The following is a 14,240-nucleotide window of genomic DNA, read 5'->3' on the forward strand; positions in this document are numbered from 1 at the left end:
AAGGCGATTCTGGTGATATTATTCACGTGAGACTCAAAGGAAAGACTCGGGTCAATAATCACACCAAGGTCTTTGACAGCCGTACATGCTGAAACAGAAACACCATCCAGAGATGCTACGTAATCGGAAAGTTTACTTCTAGCTGCATGTGGTCCTAGTAAAAGTACTTCCGTCTTATCTGAGTTGAGCAGAAGAAAGTTATTAAGCATCCACTGTCTAATGTCCTTTACACACTTCTCAACATTGTTAAGCTGATCTCTCTCATCTGGCTTTGCTGAAATATACAGCTGTGTGTCATCAGCATAGCAATGGAAGCGAATCCCATGTTTATGAATAATTTCACCAAGAGGCAGCATATATAAAGAGAAAAGCAGTGGGCCTAAGACAGATCCTTGAGGAACACCAAACTTTACCTCATAGAGCGTGGAGAACTCACCATTTACATCCACAAACTGATAGCGATCAGTCAAATAAGACCTGAGCCAAGAGAGAGCTGTTCCTTTATTCCTACAACATTCTCAAGTCTAGCAAGCAGTATAGTGTGATCAATGGTGTCAAAAGCTGCACTAAGGTCGAGCAAAACAAGTAAGGAGACAAAACCCTGATCAGAGGCCAATAACAGGTCATTTACCACCTTAACTAGCGCCGTCTCTGTGCTATGATGAGGCCGAAATCCTGACTGATACATTTCAAAATGTTATTCATAAGCAGATGTGAGCATAACTGCTGTGCTACAACCTTTTCTAAAATTTTGGATATAAAGGGGAGATTTGATATCGGTCTGTAGTTGGACAACTGACATGGGTCAAGGTCAGGTTTCTTAATAAGGGGTGGATAACTGCCAGTTTGAAGGATTTGGTACATAACCAGTGCTAATGGAAGAGTTAATTATTTTTAAAACAGGTTTGATTACCTCTGGAGCTATCTGTTTAAAGAAACTAGTAGGCAAGGGATCGAGAATACAGGTTGATGATTTTGATGAGGAGATTAATGAAATTAAGTCACTCTCATGAATAGGAGTGAAGCTTTGTAATTGATTGTCTGCTATAATGACACTGCTGTCTACAGGGTTACTTGTAAAATAATTTGGATTTATATTAACCGCCTGGATTTCTTGCCTGATGTTTTCAATTTTATTATTAAAAAAGTTCATGAAATCATTACTACCTATTGATGGTGTGCATGTTAGTGTAGTGCTTTTATTCCTGTTAATTTTGCTACCGTGCTGAATAAAAATCTAGGATTATGCTTGTTATTTTCTATGAGGGTGGAGAAATATGCTGATCTGGCAGCACTAAGAGATTTTCTATAATTTAGGAGGCTCTCCTTCCATGCTATTTGAAATACTGTTAATTTTGTTTGACGCCATTTACGCTCTAGTTTTCGAGTGGTCTGTTTTAAGGTGCGCGTATGATCATTATACCACTGTGCTAATTTTTCTCCTGATCATTTTGGTCTTAAGGGAGCTACATCATCTAGAGTGTAACGTAACGTTGTTTCTAGATGTTCAGTGGCCCAGTCGAGCTCTGCGGGTCTGACGGAGATCTATCTAATATCGTAATATCGGAAGATAATTAATAAACGCGCTGCTGTAGCTGACGTGAAAGTACGCTTAACACGGTAACGTGGTGAGGTAGAAATGCGATGACTAAGGCAAATTTTAAACGAGATTAGATAATGGTCTGAAATAGCTTCAGACTGTGGAATTATGACTAAGTTTTTTATTTTTAATCCAAATGTTAACAACAAATCGAGAGTGTGTCCACCACTATGAGTGGGTCCTATAACATTCTGATTAATTCCGACTGAATCTAGAATGGACACAACTGCTGCTCTTAAGGAGTCTTCCTGATTATCAAAATGAATATTAAAGTCTCCAACAATTAATGCTTTGTCTAAAGAAGTAGCTAGATTTGTAATGAAATCTGCAAATTCTATCAGAAAATCAGAGTAGGGCCCTGGGGTCTATAAATAATAATTAGTGGAATTAACTGACTTGACCTGCTTTCAGACACTGAATATTTTATGTTGGTGTAGAGAACTTCAAATGTTTTACATTTGTGTTTAGTCTTTTGTGTGATGTTTAGATTATTATTATAAATAGCTGCTACTCCGCCTCCTCTGCCATTTAGACGGGGTTGGTGTATGTAACTATACCCAGGAGGACTCGCCTCATTTAATGCTACATATTCATTCGATTTAATCCATGTTTCTGTCAAACACATTATATTAAACTCCTGGTCGGTAATAATTTCGTTTATAGTAAGCGCTTTTGGCGTGAGAGATCTAATATTCAACAATCCTATTTTTAGATCAGAGGTGCTGGCTGTGCGTTCAGTCCTATTTAATTTAATGTTAATCAGGTTACTTAAACAGACTTTCTGATAATTCCTATATTTTGGTTTTGCTCGGGGGACAGACACAGTCTCAATATGGTGGATCCTGAGTGACGACTCTGTGCAGCTAGCAGACGGTCGGTTTAGCCTGTCTGTCTGCTCCCTGGCCTTGGCTCTAGACAGTCACTTGTTAACTAGTGCTGTTCTGAGACTATGACCTATACTACAAGAAATGAGAGCAGCACCTTCCCGGGTGGGATGGACACCGTCCCGCCCTAACAGGCCAGCCTTGCCCTCAAAAATGCTCCAATTATTAATGAAGCCCACATTGTTTTGGAGCACCACTCGGACATCCAGCAGTTCAGCGACCATAACCTGCTGTAGGCTACATCGCCACGTCGCATTGGGATGGGGCCAGAGCATACTACAGCATCGGACATTGCCTTCGCTAATTTACACACCTCTATAATGTTACTCTTAGTAACCTCTGACTGTCGAAGGCGTATATCATTAGCTCCTGTGTGAAAAACTATCTTAGAGAACCTGTGCTTTCCTAAGAATCTAAGCTGACCTGCTATGTCCGGCGCCCTGGCTCCCGGTATACACATAACCTGTGCTGCTGGTGCCCCTAAAGGTCTAGCTAGTTTCACGTGCCTCAGAATGGAGTCTCCTAAAACCAGAGCTCTTTCAGGTTTCTCAGCGGGTGCTTCACTGAGGACAGCAAACCTGTTGGACACGCGAAGCGGAGAGGAATGGTGCTCCCGTGGGCATCCCTACGTCTCCCTAAAGCACATGAAGCTGCTCTCTCTCTATTTCTTCTGGGTGTGGATCAGCACGCACAGTTCCTCCATCTTATTACACAAGGACCGTACGTTCCCCATGACGACAAACGTTCACTCTCACCTTCCCACCGGCTCTGCACCCCCGCCGTCTCCTCCTGATCTCCAGGGAAAGAGTTTGCTGCTGCTCTCGATGCGCCATGGTTACTTTATTTTCATATATATATATATATATATATATATATATATATATATATATATATATATATATATATATATATCAAAGCTTCAAACTCAAGTTCTGAACGACATTTAATGACCTTGAATGTTTTGGCAACATTCTGCTACAAATGGACACAAAGAAGTTAAGATTCCTGTGAGATACTTTGTGGCCTTGGACGAGGCGTCAATCTTAAATATGTCGCCAAGACTGAGCTTCTAATGTATTTGTACACCATTTGTACACAATTAGGAAATATTATTAGAAGGCATGGAATTAGCTTCCATTGTTATGCTGATAATACTCAGCTATATATCTCATCTAAACCAGACGATAAACTCAATTAACTCGAATAACTGAGTGTGTTAAGGAAATAAGAGATTGGATGACTCATAACTTTCTACTTTTAAATTCTGATAAGACTGAGATTTTGCTCATCGGCCCAAAAACTAGTATACAGACGCTCCAGCATCTCAACCTGCATTTAGACGGATGTTCTGTAACCACTAGTTCAACGGTAAAAGACCTGGGTGTTATTTTAGACAGCGACCTGTCTTTTAAAAATCACATCAACCAAGTTACAAAAACAGCCTTCTTTCACCTTAGAAATATTTCTAAATTAAGAAACCTGTTGTCTATATCTGATGCAGAGAAGCTCGTCCATGCGTTCATGACCTCCAGAATAGACTACTGTAATGCGTTACTAGGTGGATGTCCTGCGTCATTAATAAACAAGCTTCAGTTAGTCCAGAATGCAGCAGCCAGAGTTCTTACAAGGTCAAGAAAATATGATCACATAACCCCGATCTTATCGTCCCTACATTGGCTTCCTGTTAAGTTTCGAATAGACTACAAACTATTACTTCTCACTTATAAAGCACTAAATGGTTTGGCTCCCATGTATCTATCCAGTCTTTTAACACGCTACAATCCGCCACGCTCCCTGAGATCTCAAAACTCTGGGCTTCTAGTAGTTCCTAGAATAGCAAAGTCCACTAAAGGTGGTAGAGCATTTTCACATTTAGCTCCTAAACTCTGGAATAGTCTTCCTGACAGTGTTTGGGGCTCAGACACACTCTCCCAGTTTAAGTGTAGATTAAAAACATATCTTTTTAGCAAAGCCTACACATAACATATGTCTCACATCATAACCTTGTGCTCCAGAACATCTGATCACATCACATTATCAACTTGTGCTGTTAATATCATGAACAGCAGCTACGCTAATTCCTCTCCACTGCTTCTCTTTCTCTCCCCATCCCGAGACACCCTGAGGTTGCTCCAGCTCCAGTCACCTCCCACCTCGTGATGATTACGGACCTTTGAGGAAGTACATGCAGAACTTACCATATAGACTGTTTAAGACTGCAGAAGGAACATCACTTATAATCTTATACTCCAGTAATCATGTTAGTTCTCACTGTCCAGTGTTCTTTATTGTTGAAAGATTTATGATCAAACTCTTGATGTCACCCAAATGAGGATGGGTTCCCCTTTTGAGTCTGGTTCCTCTCAAGGTTTCTTCCTCATAACATCTAAGGGAGTTTTTCCTTGCCACAGTCGCCACGGCTTGCTCATCAGGGATAAATACACACCATTCACCTTCACTGCTGATTTGTGTAAAGCTGCTTTGAGACAATGTCTGTTGTGAAAAGCGCTATACAAATAAACTTGACTTGACTTGACCATTCAAATGCAAACTGAAGAAATGTAGATAATTCACCTGATCGCATCCACGTAATTTCCCTGTAAATCCTGATCAACCTTCATTATTCAATTCTTTTTTCAATTCTTTCTCTCAGCAAAAGCTGAAGGAGGAGCGCGAGGCGAAGCGAGCCCGTCTGGATGGCAGACACGACTACGTCCTGAGCATCGTAGCTTCCTGCATAAACCTGGAGAAGGCTGAGGTGGAGGATGCCATTTTGGAAGGCGCTCAGGTGTGAACTTTGTGTCCCCCAATTTTTATTCTTCAGTTTTATCTTGTCCATGAGGAATAAAACTGCTTCAATTCTGCTTCAGATCGACCGCATGGAGCAGTTCTTTGCTGTCGAGGGTCTGCCACACCTCATGTTTTATCATCAAGACACGGAGACCTCCGAATCAGGTTGGTTCATGATATAAAGGCTATGATGATATGCTGTAATGGCCTGCAGAATATTTCCAAAACTCAATTGCATGTCTTTTTTATTTTGAGAAAACACAAGGTTTGTGGACACCTGACCTGTGCGTATTCTCATCCCATTCCACATTTAGTTGCATCTGCTGTTAAAATAAACTCTAATAACCTCTTCTGGGGAGATGTTCCACTAGATTTTGGAGTGTGCTTGTGGAGATTTGTGGAGGGATGAAGTTGAAGCTCTTATGCAGGCCACTCAAGATCTTCTAGCCCACCCCGTGGAAAGCATATCTTCATGGGGCTGGTGTGAATCACAATCCAAAATCTGGTGGAACTTCCCAGAAAAGTGGAGGTTATTATAAAAGCAAATGAGAATAAATGGGATGTTTAAAAAGATTCACATATTAATCTTATGATGAGGTGTCCACAACCTTCTGTCCATACAGTGGGAGAGCATTTTGTGATTTTTGTCCCAGTGTGGACAAAAAACAAGAATAAAAAACGATTGGTTTGATCCATGGTTTTGTCTCCGCTAGCCGTCGCTTCTCCTGCCGTCCGCAGCAAGAAGGCGAAAGTGTTTGTGACCGAAGGCAGTGACGTGGCTCTGACCGGAGTGTGTGTGTTCTTCACCCGCGCGAGTACCTCCAAGGCCATCACTGCTGAGAACATCCACAGGGTACTAACACTACCATTCAAGCCCAAACTCTTCACTCCTTATTTCCTTCAGCTTCTTTTAATCAGCGTAGCACCTTCCTTCTCTTCCTTCTCAATTTAATCTCAGCTATTATAATATAAACTATATGGACAAAAGTAAATATGGACACCTGACCTTTCCAGCTATATGAGGTTCTTCCCCAATCTTTGGTGGCACCCATTTGTACAGGATGTCTTTGGATACAGGAGCATAAAATTGTTCCTTCTCTTGAATCCAAACCTGTTCCACCATGACATTTGTGCACAAAGCCAGCTCCATAAACATCTGCTTTCCATGGGTTAGAAGATGTGGAAGATTTCCACATATATAGAGCTCTGACTTCACCCCATCCTCCTCACCTACTTCAGTACCTGACTTCACTTACACCCTTGTAGCTGCATGAATCTCCAAAAATCTAGTGGAACATCTTCCCAGAAGAGTGGAGCTCATTATAAGAGCAGATGAAGACTAATGTTAGGTTCAGGTGTCCACAAACATTTTGTCCATATAAATTATACTTTATACAAAACTCCAATTGAATTCGCACCATGATCTCGGTTAGGATGTGAACTTCAACATGCTGGACACAACTGAAGTGGGTTTGCTGAAGAGTGTGGAGCAGCTGCTCTCCGAGATCTTCATCCCCACACTGAGGAAGATGAACCATGGCTGGGGCGAGATGTCCAGCCCTCAGGCGCATTCGGTTAAACAGGATTTTATCAGCTCTCTAGAGAGCTTCGTCTCTGTGCTCGCTGGGGCACAGGAGAGCCTGGAGGAGAAGGTGATGCCTACACACACACACACACACACACACACACACACACACACACACACATCCTGATATTGATCATCTTTCTTGTGTGGAAAAAATATAAAATAGGAGAAACTTTAATCTAAAAATGAGGTCGTTTTTCATTCAGATTTTCAGCGCAATGTGTTTCTCCTCTGTAAAATATTGATGCACCTGGCAATCCAGGAAACACACACACACACACACACACACACACACACACACACACACACACATCAAACCTATCACTCCAAAAGTGGTACCGTTAAAAAGGCCTTTGGTGAAAGTCACATTTGCAGGAAATGTTTTTTTCTGATCTCCAGGTGAACCTTAAAGACTGTGACACCTTTGATCTGAAAAGCCTTAAAGGCCCCTCAGACTACACAGCAGTGGCCAATAGCACTGAAGCTATGGAGAAGATCGAAGCCTGCATGAAGATCTGGATCAAGCAGATCGAACAGGTAAAAAGAAATATTCTGTCAGCGACTAATGGCCCAATTCATTTTCTAATTCATCTCAATGTTCATAAAAGGTTCTAGCAGAAAGTGACCAGCTGAGGAAGGAGGCTGACGATCTGGGTCCTCGGGCTGAGCTGGACCACTGGAAAAAGCGCATGTCTCGATTTAACTACCTTCTGGACCAGCTCAAGAGCCCCAACGTCAAAGCTGTAGTGGGAATACTCATGATCGCCAAGTCCAAACTCATCAAGGTGGTAATTTTCCCACAAAATCTCCAAAAAGTTCCTTCCTGGTGGATAGGTGCTCATTTAGTGCTTTCACTGGGTTGTTTGCTCAGGTTTGGAGGGAACTGGATATCAGGATAACCGATTCAGCAAACGAAGCCAAGGACAACGTGAAGTATCTCTACACACTTGAGAGGTTCTGTGACCCCCTGTACAACAGTGACCCTGTAAGACACAATGATCCTGTACCACCATCTCCAACCTCTTCCTCGACAACCGAAAAGTTCTGATTCATTAATCTTTCTTAACACAGGTGTCAATGGTGGAGGCCATTCCCGGGCTCATCAACGCTATCCGCATGATTCACAGCATCTCCCGTTATTACAACACCTCCGAGAAGATCACATCGCTTTTTGTAAAAGTAAGAGACGAGATGGTGTGGCCATCGATTTTCAGCTCCAGTTTGCTTTCCTAATGTGTGCACCTGTTTACCTTTAATTCATTGTTAGATTCCTTTATGCAAATTCTTGCCAATAACCTATTGCATTAAAGAGTCCATTGTTTTCTAGCCAGTGCAGGCTAAATTCTTTATTCAACTTTAACTACGATTAACACAGAAACATTCAACTCAAGCTGAACGTGTTATATGCAGGTCACGAATCAGATGATAACAGCCTGCAAGGCCTACATCACCAACAATGGTTCAGCCACCATATGGGACCAGCCTCAGGATGCGGTCGCGAAGAAGCTCCGAGCCTCCATTCGACTTAACCAGGTACCCGAGTTCTACGCGGTAGATTTACTCGCGGTGATGAACATCTTCGACCAAAGCCTTCTTCAACTTGGAAATATGTGTCATTCTTATGAAAGCATGCGTTATATATTTATCAGGAATACCAGAAATATTTCCACAAGACCAAGCAGAAGCTGGAGCAGAGTACGTCCGAGCGACAGTTCGACTTCAGCGAGATGTACATATTTGGGAAGTTCGACACTTTCCAGAGACGCCTGAACAAAATACTCACCATGTTCGACACCATCAATACTTACTCGGCCCTGCAGGAATCCAAGATCGAGGGGCTGGAAACAACGGCCACCAGATTTCAGGTTTGCCCTGTTGAAGGAAGATAATATTTGCGATTCTGGATTGGAATTAAATGTTTTATTTGATTTTTTTTATAATTACTTCATTATTTAGTAATTATTTCTGAATTCACGCACCATCCAGAACATTACCCAGAGCTGCACGAGTGCTTTTGAAAGTGGTGGCTAACTTCGGTATTTTTGTCTTTTTAATGCCCCTAATGGACAGACTGCAGAAATGCAAGAAAAATGGGAGGTAACCTGAGGATGAGTATTTTCTGTTGGTCATTAGATGTTCTGCATGTCTCTAATGCATGGTATAAACAACCTCACTCAAAGATTCAAGTGTGTCCCTGTTGTCGTTTGTTTTGAAACCCTAGTCCGAGCTCACTACTGTGCTCTTTCTATAACATTTACTTCTGCAGGAAATTTATTCCAAAAGATCCACATAAAAGGACTCCATGGAGAGCTAGTTATATCGTTATATCACCTCAGGGCCATTAGCATTCACCCCGTCGTCCCCTCGCCACGCGGAGTTGATTCACCTTTTAATTTTTTTTCTAAAGATGTTGCGGTGGCGGTGTCTTGAAAGGAAAGCGGACCGTGTGCTCGGTGAATAATTGAACAAACGCTGATAAAGCTCTAATGCAATCTTCTGTCCTTTGTAAAAGCTGACAGTCTGTAACAGTCTATGAATATTTGATAGCAAGTTGCTGTCGTGAGCGATTATATCGGGCCGGACAGGGTAGTGTACTGTGGATATTTTGTTTAAATCAATACCATAGTCTACCCAGACCAGGAACTAATGTTAGACTACACATACTAACATGAACTAACATAAATAACAGACCATATGCAATTTTTTTCTTCAATGCTGAAGGAGTGATTTGGGAGGAAATGGAACTAGAACTTAAAGACTAATGTGGCTAATAACATCAGAAGACTTTGTGTTTAAGTTTGTAACTATAAAATGCTATTTGAAACACACATTCTGCTGCCATCGTGATTGTCGTCATGGGCTGCATCGTAAATCCTGATCTCGAGACTTAAAAAGTGTTTACTTAATCTAGAAAATCTAGAGGTCTGGTATGCAAAACAGACCTCTTGGTCGCTTTGAAGCTATAATACTAGCTTACTTATAATGTAAGCTTGTAATAGACTCTATAGGACTCTATATCAACCATAATATAGTTCCAATTTTCTGTTATAATAACCTCCACTCTCCTGGGAAGATGTACCACCAGGTTTTGGAGTGTGCTTGTGGAGATTTGTGCTCATTAATAAACTCAGGTAGGGGTGAAAAGGTGAGGAGGTCTGGGGTGTCATGTTACAGCATCCATAGACGTCCGATACAATTGTGTACCATCAAGTTTGTGGGAAGAACCTCATATGGTTGGAAAAGTCCCAATACATTTGTCTATATAGTGTATATATTATTAAAAGACCAAATGGACTTCATGTGGGTTCATGATTCTTAGACTGAAAGCTCCTCCTATGGGCCTAAATGTCAAACATTTAAAGAAAATCTTAACAGAGGTCTTTTATATCGCTTTTATATCCTAACTAACTCACACAGTTAATGTTAACTTGGTAGCTACATCAGTCTTCGAGATCTACTGTAGATCTATGAGAGTTTGATCCAGACCCCCAATTTTTCTCCATTCAGTCCTTTGTATTGTTGCTATTTGTGCCAGTAGAAGTGGAATAAAACCTGCCTGTGGTCTGTCTTTAGAATATCGTGCTTGCGATAAAGAATAAGCAGTACAACTTCCTGGACCAGAGGAGGACCGATTTTGATCAGGATTATGAGGAGTTTTGCAGACAGACCACCGAGCTTCATGTAAGCAGATCATGAAAGAGTACTTCAACAGAATGCTTTATCATAGATTTAAACTGAAGCTGTTCGTTTTCAGAATCAACTCAAGATGTTTATGGACAAAACATTTGACAAAATCCAAAGTACCGAGCGAGCCTTGAGTGTGCTAAAGAAATTTGAAAGGTGAGACGATATCCGATTCAAGCTTTACGCAGTCTAAGGTACCAAACTGAAATGTAAATGTTCTTACCATCTTTCTTTGCCCAGACTTGGCATTCCAGACCTGGGCATCAGTGAAACGTACCAGAAGGTCCTGCATAACTACGGCCGCGACATTGAGATGATTTCACGGATCTACAGCAAGCAGAAGACAGATCCGCCCATCGCCCGAGGCCTGCCTCCTATCGCAGGAAAGATCCTCTGGGCTCGGCAGCTGTACCGGAGAATCCAGGAACCCATGGATCTGTTCCAGCAGCAGGCAGGTGTCCTTGATACAGCCGAGGCCAAGCGCATCATACGCAATTACAACCGCGTGGCCAGTGTGCTGCTGGAGTTTGAGGTGCTCTACCACCGAGCCTGGACAGACCAGGTTTGTCTTACCGGCGTGAAAATGTCACTCTTTTATTGCTTTTATTACTTCACTCCTCATCCATGACTGTTGTCTTCCAGATCGAGGTGGCTAAAGTGGGCCTGCAGGCCTCTCTGCTGGTGAAGTGTGCACAAAGCCGGGAGCTGTTTGTAAACTTTGACCCCCAGATCTTGACCCAGATCCGAGAGACGGACTGCATGAGCCGGATGGGGTTGGAGGTCCCAGCGTTCGCCACAGTCTTACAGCAACGTCAGAATGTCCTGAAAAAGAACTACAACAAACTCCAGGTGGGGGTCTGCACCATTCTGTGAGGGGGCTGAATGTGGTTTAAGATCTGCCAACATTTGCGTTTTGTGTTGAAACTGCTAATAAAGCCATAGACATATAAATAAAAAATGGCCGATCTTTGTGCCAGTGTTTCGATATTTTGGAGCTAACTAAAGACAAGTAAAGACAAGGATGTTAGTCAAATCCGTTCATTTGTTCATGTTCATTTGTGCACAATACAAGCTCTGATGTGGGAAGAAAAATCTGTGTCTGGGCCCAAACGGTTGACTTCTTAACCAACCTGTCTTTCTTTACACACAGATGGTCCTATCTGAGAACTCTAGAGTGAGGCTGAAGATACAGCCAACCTTCAAGCAGCTGCTCACACCGCATTTGGCCAAAGTGGACGAGGCCATCCAGCCAGGCCTGACCTCCCTCAACTGGGCCTCGTTAAACATCGACAAATACCTTGACCGCATCACCGCTGCCCTCGGTACTGAAGAACCTTAATAATCATCAATTATCAATCATCGATACGCTACTGTATACTATATACCTTTTATTCCATAAGGTGTCTTAAATATATTCCATATACATTATGTCCACTCAAATCTGACCTGCACTGGGACACCTGACTTTTTTATTCAATGCACAAAGATGAAGATCTGGTTTACATGGGTGGGAGTGGCCTCGATGGTCTACTCAGCTCTTATGATCTATTTGAGCTTTCTCACCTTCATCAGTGCCTGATTTTATCTACCCTTGTGTCTCAATGAATCTCCACAATATCTAGTGGAACATCTCCCCCAAAGTTTGGAGGTTATTATAACATCTCATTGTGACTAAAAGCAGAATGGAAACCTTATATTCAGGCATCCACACCTCCTATATAGTGTGTATCTATCCACAGGATATTTTATTGTCTAAATGCATCGATATGTGACTGCTGGAATTCCATACATGTCTAATACACTGTTCCCGTGTCCAGAGGAGTTGGAGCTGCTCCTGGATCGAGCGAACGATCTGGTGCAGTTCAGGATTGAGGACGTGCTGCAGGAGATGAGCGAGGCCATGCTGTGTGCACTGCCTGAGGACGAGCCGGTCACGTGCGAGGAGTTCCTACAAACCACCAGGGTGTGTTTTTGAACATCACCATGACATTTCTTTGTGTGAAATATTTCTTTTTCCTAAATGAAATCCCACATATATTGTATATGCATGTGTTTTAATCCCAACACAGGAGCTCTGTATTAAAGGAGCCCAGCTGCTGCATATGAAGAGTTCTCTGGTAGAGGAGGCGACCAACGAGCTGATTAACATGCTGATGGATATCGAGCAGAAAGACGATGAGGATGAAAAGAGGAGCACGGACGGGAACAGAGCAGAGAGCAAGGAAGGACCTGCAGACAGCAATGGTGAGAGGAGCTTCAAAAGTGTACAAAAGTCATGGCATACATGTTGTAATAGACAAAACTGGACAAATATACGAGGAATAAAGGGACAAAGGTTGCAGACGTAAAAGATACTATCAGGATAAAAATCTGGTGCTAGTTGTTTGAAGATCGTCATCGACTCAGCTGTTCGGACCTCTAGGGGAAGTTCATTTCACCTCCTCAGTGCCAGAACATACGATGGAATATGATGGATAAAAATAGGATAAACAGGGTCCAGATTGTGGACGACAAAATAGGACAGACACTGTCCAGATTATGGTGGACAATATAAAATAGACACTGCCCAGATTATGGTGGACAAAATGGCAGAGACAGTGTCCAGATTATGGTGGACAACATGGAATAAATTGTGTCCAGGGTGTTAGTGGACAGAGTATGGTAGACATTAAATGTATAGACTAAACGGAGTATGGTGAACAAAATGGAACAGTAAAATAATGGACATAGTGGAATAAATGGTGTGCAGATTATGGTAAACGAAACAAAAAATAAAGTTAATGGGTAGTGTACAGAGTATAGCAGATGAAATAAAACATGGACTGGAGAGACTCTGGTGGACACATTGTGCATGATGTTGTGCATAGATGGAACATAGACCTGATTCAGTGTGGTGTATGGTGGACAGAAATGAGAGGTCCTGTTGGGCAATGTTTGGGAATGAGGGGATGGGTGATCCCTCGCAGTCATCTGACTGAAGTGGGAGAATAAAATCAGCAGCAAACCCAGAACTTCTTTTTAAACTCTATTCACTTCCTCCACAGCAGGAGAGGAGAGTAAATCCGACATGCGAGCGTTTTCCCGTAACACAGACGCCCTGAGCACCGGACCTTCCTCACCTCTGATGAGGAAAAAGAGAAAGCGACACATGATGGAGGTCATGGAGGTAGAAGCCCACGAGCTGCTGTCGCACTTCAGCCATCGCAACATGGATGCGCTGCTTCGACTGACACGCAACACGCTGGAGGCACTGCGCAAACGCATCCACGCTTCGTCGCTCATGCACTTCCTGGGTCAGCAACGTTACTTCCTGTCCTGTATTTTTAGTGTATTTCTGCTTAAATCAATCAGATGTTTGTTGGATCAAATATTGTTAGAGATGAATCAACATCTAATGATCCAGTATAGTCATGATATGGTTCAGTGCTCCTCAAAAATCAATCCATCCATGAACATCAACCTTTTAATCTTTTATAACATATAAAATAAACAATTCATGGTTATGCCCTCAGAGCCATCAATTAAACATCCGGCACATTTTTTTATTAGATTCATTTGACTTTATAGCATTTGAACCCGTCCTGCTTTTTGTTGTTGCTTTTCCTCGGTGGATTCCTGGAAGCATCAAACTGCACCACATTAATTTTAACGACATGCCGGAGAAAAGAGAGCCGCAGGTCCGGTTTCCACTTCTGTA

General features: G+C 42.3%; 1 protein-coding gene across 1 annotated transcript in view; it reads left to right on the forward strand.

Moving 5' to 3' along the window:
* The window catches only part of LOC124384933 (dynein axonemal heavy chain 5-like), a 76,208-nt gene that overhangs the window by 11,599 nt on the left and 50,369 nt on the right, over positions 1 to 14,240 (forward strand). Inside the window, exons 2-20 of the mRNA XM_046847943.1 lie at positions 5,138 to 5,272; positions 5,355 to 5,439; positions 5,988 to 6,127; positions 6,708 to 6,926; positions 7,259 to 7,396; positions 7,468 to 7,644; positions 7,731 to 7,844; positions 7,931 to 8,038; positions 8,270 to 8,392; positions 8,509 to 8,724; positions 8,930 to 8,956; positions 10,433 to 10,540; positions 10,614 to 10,699; positions 10,784 to 11,105; positions 11,186 to 11,392; positions 11,694 to 11,865; positions 12,361 to 12,506; positions 12,613 to 12,787; positions 13,588 to 13,836. Of these exons, the coding sequence (XP_046703899.1) occupies positions 5,138 to 5,272; positions 5,355 to 5,439; positions 5,988 to 6,127; positions 6,708 to 6,926; positions 7,259 to 7,396; positions 7,468 to 7,644; positions 7,731 to 7,844; positions 7,931 to 8,038; positions 8,270 to 8,392; positions 8,509 to 8,724; positions 8,930 to 8,956; positions 10,433 to 10,540; positions 10,614 to 10,699; positions 10,784 to 11,105; positions 11,186 to 11,392; positions 11,694 to 11,865; positions 12,361 to 12,506; positions 12,613 to 12,787; positions 13,588 to 13,836 (2,947 nt within the window). The remainder of the gene's footprint in view (positions 1 to 5,137; positions 5,273 to 5,354; positions 5,440 to 5,987; positions 6,128 to 6,707; positions 6,927 to 7,258; positions 7,397 to 7,467; positions 7,645 to 7,730; positions 7,845 to 7,930; positions 8,039 to 8,269; positions 8,393 to 8,508; positions 8,725 to 8,929; positions 8,957 to 10,432; positions 10,541 to 10,613; positions 10,700 to 10,783; positions 11,106 to 11,185; positions 11,393 to 11,693; positions 11,866 to 12,360; positions 12,507 to 12,612; positions 12,788 to 13,587; positions 13,837 to 14,240) is intronic.

Source organism: Silurus meridionalis, chromosome 4 (genome assembly GCF_014805685.1).
Source record: "Silurus meridionalis isolate SWU-2019-XX chromosome 4, ASM1480568v1, whole genome shotgun sequence".
Lineage (NCBI taxonomy): Eukaryota > Metazoa > Chordata > Actinopteri > Siluriformes > Siluridae > Silurus > Silurus meridionalis.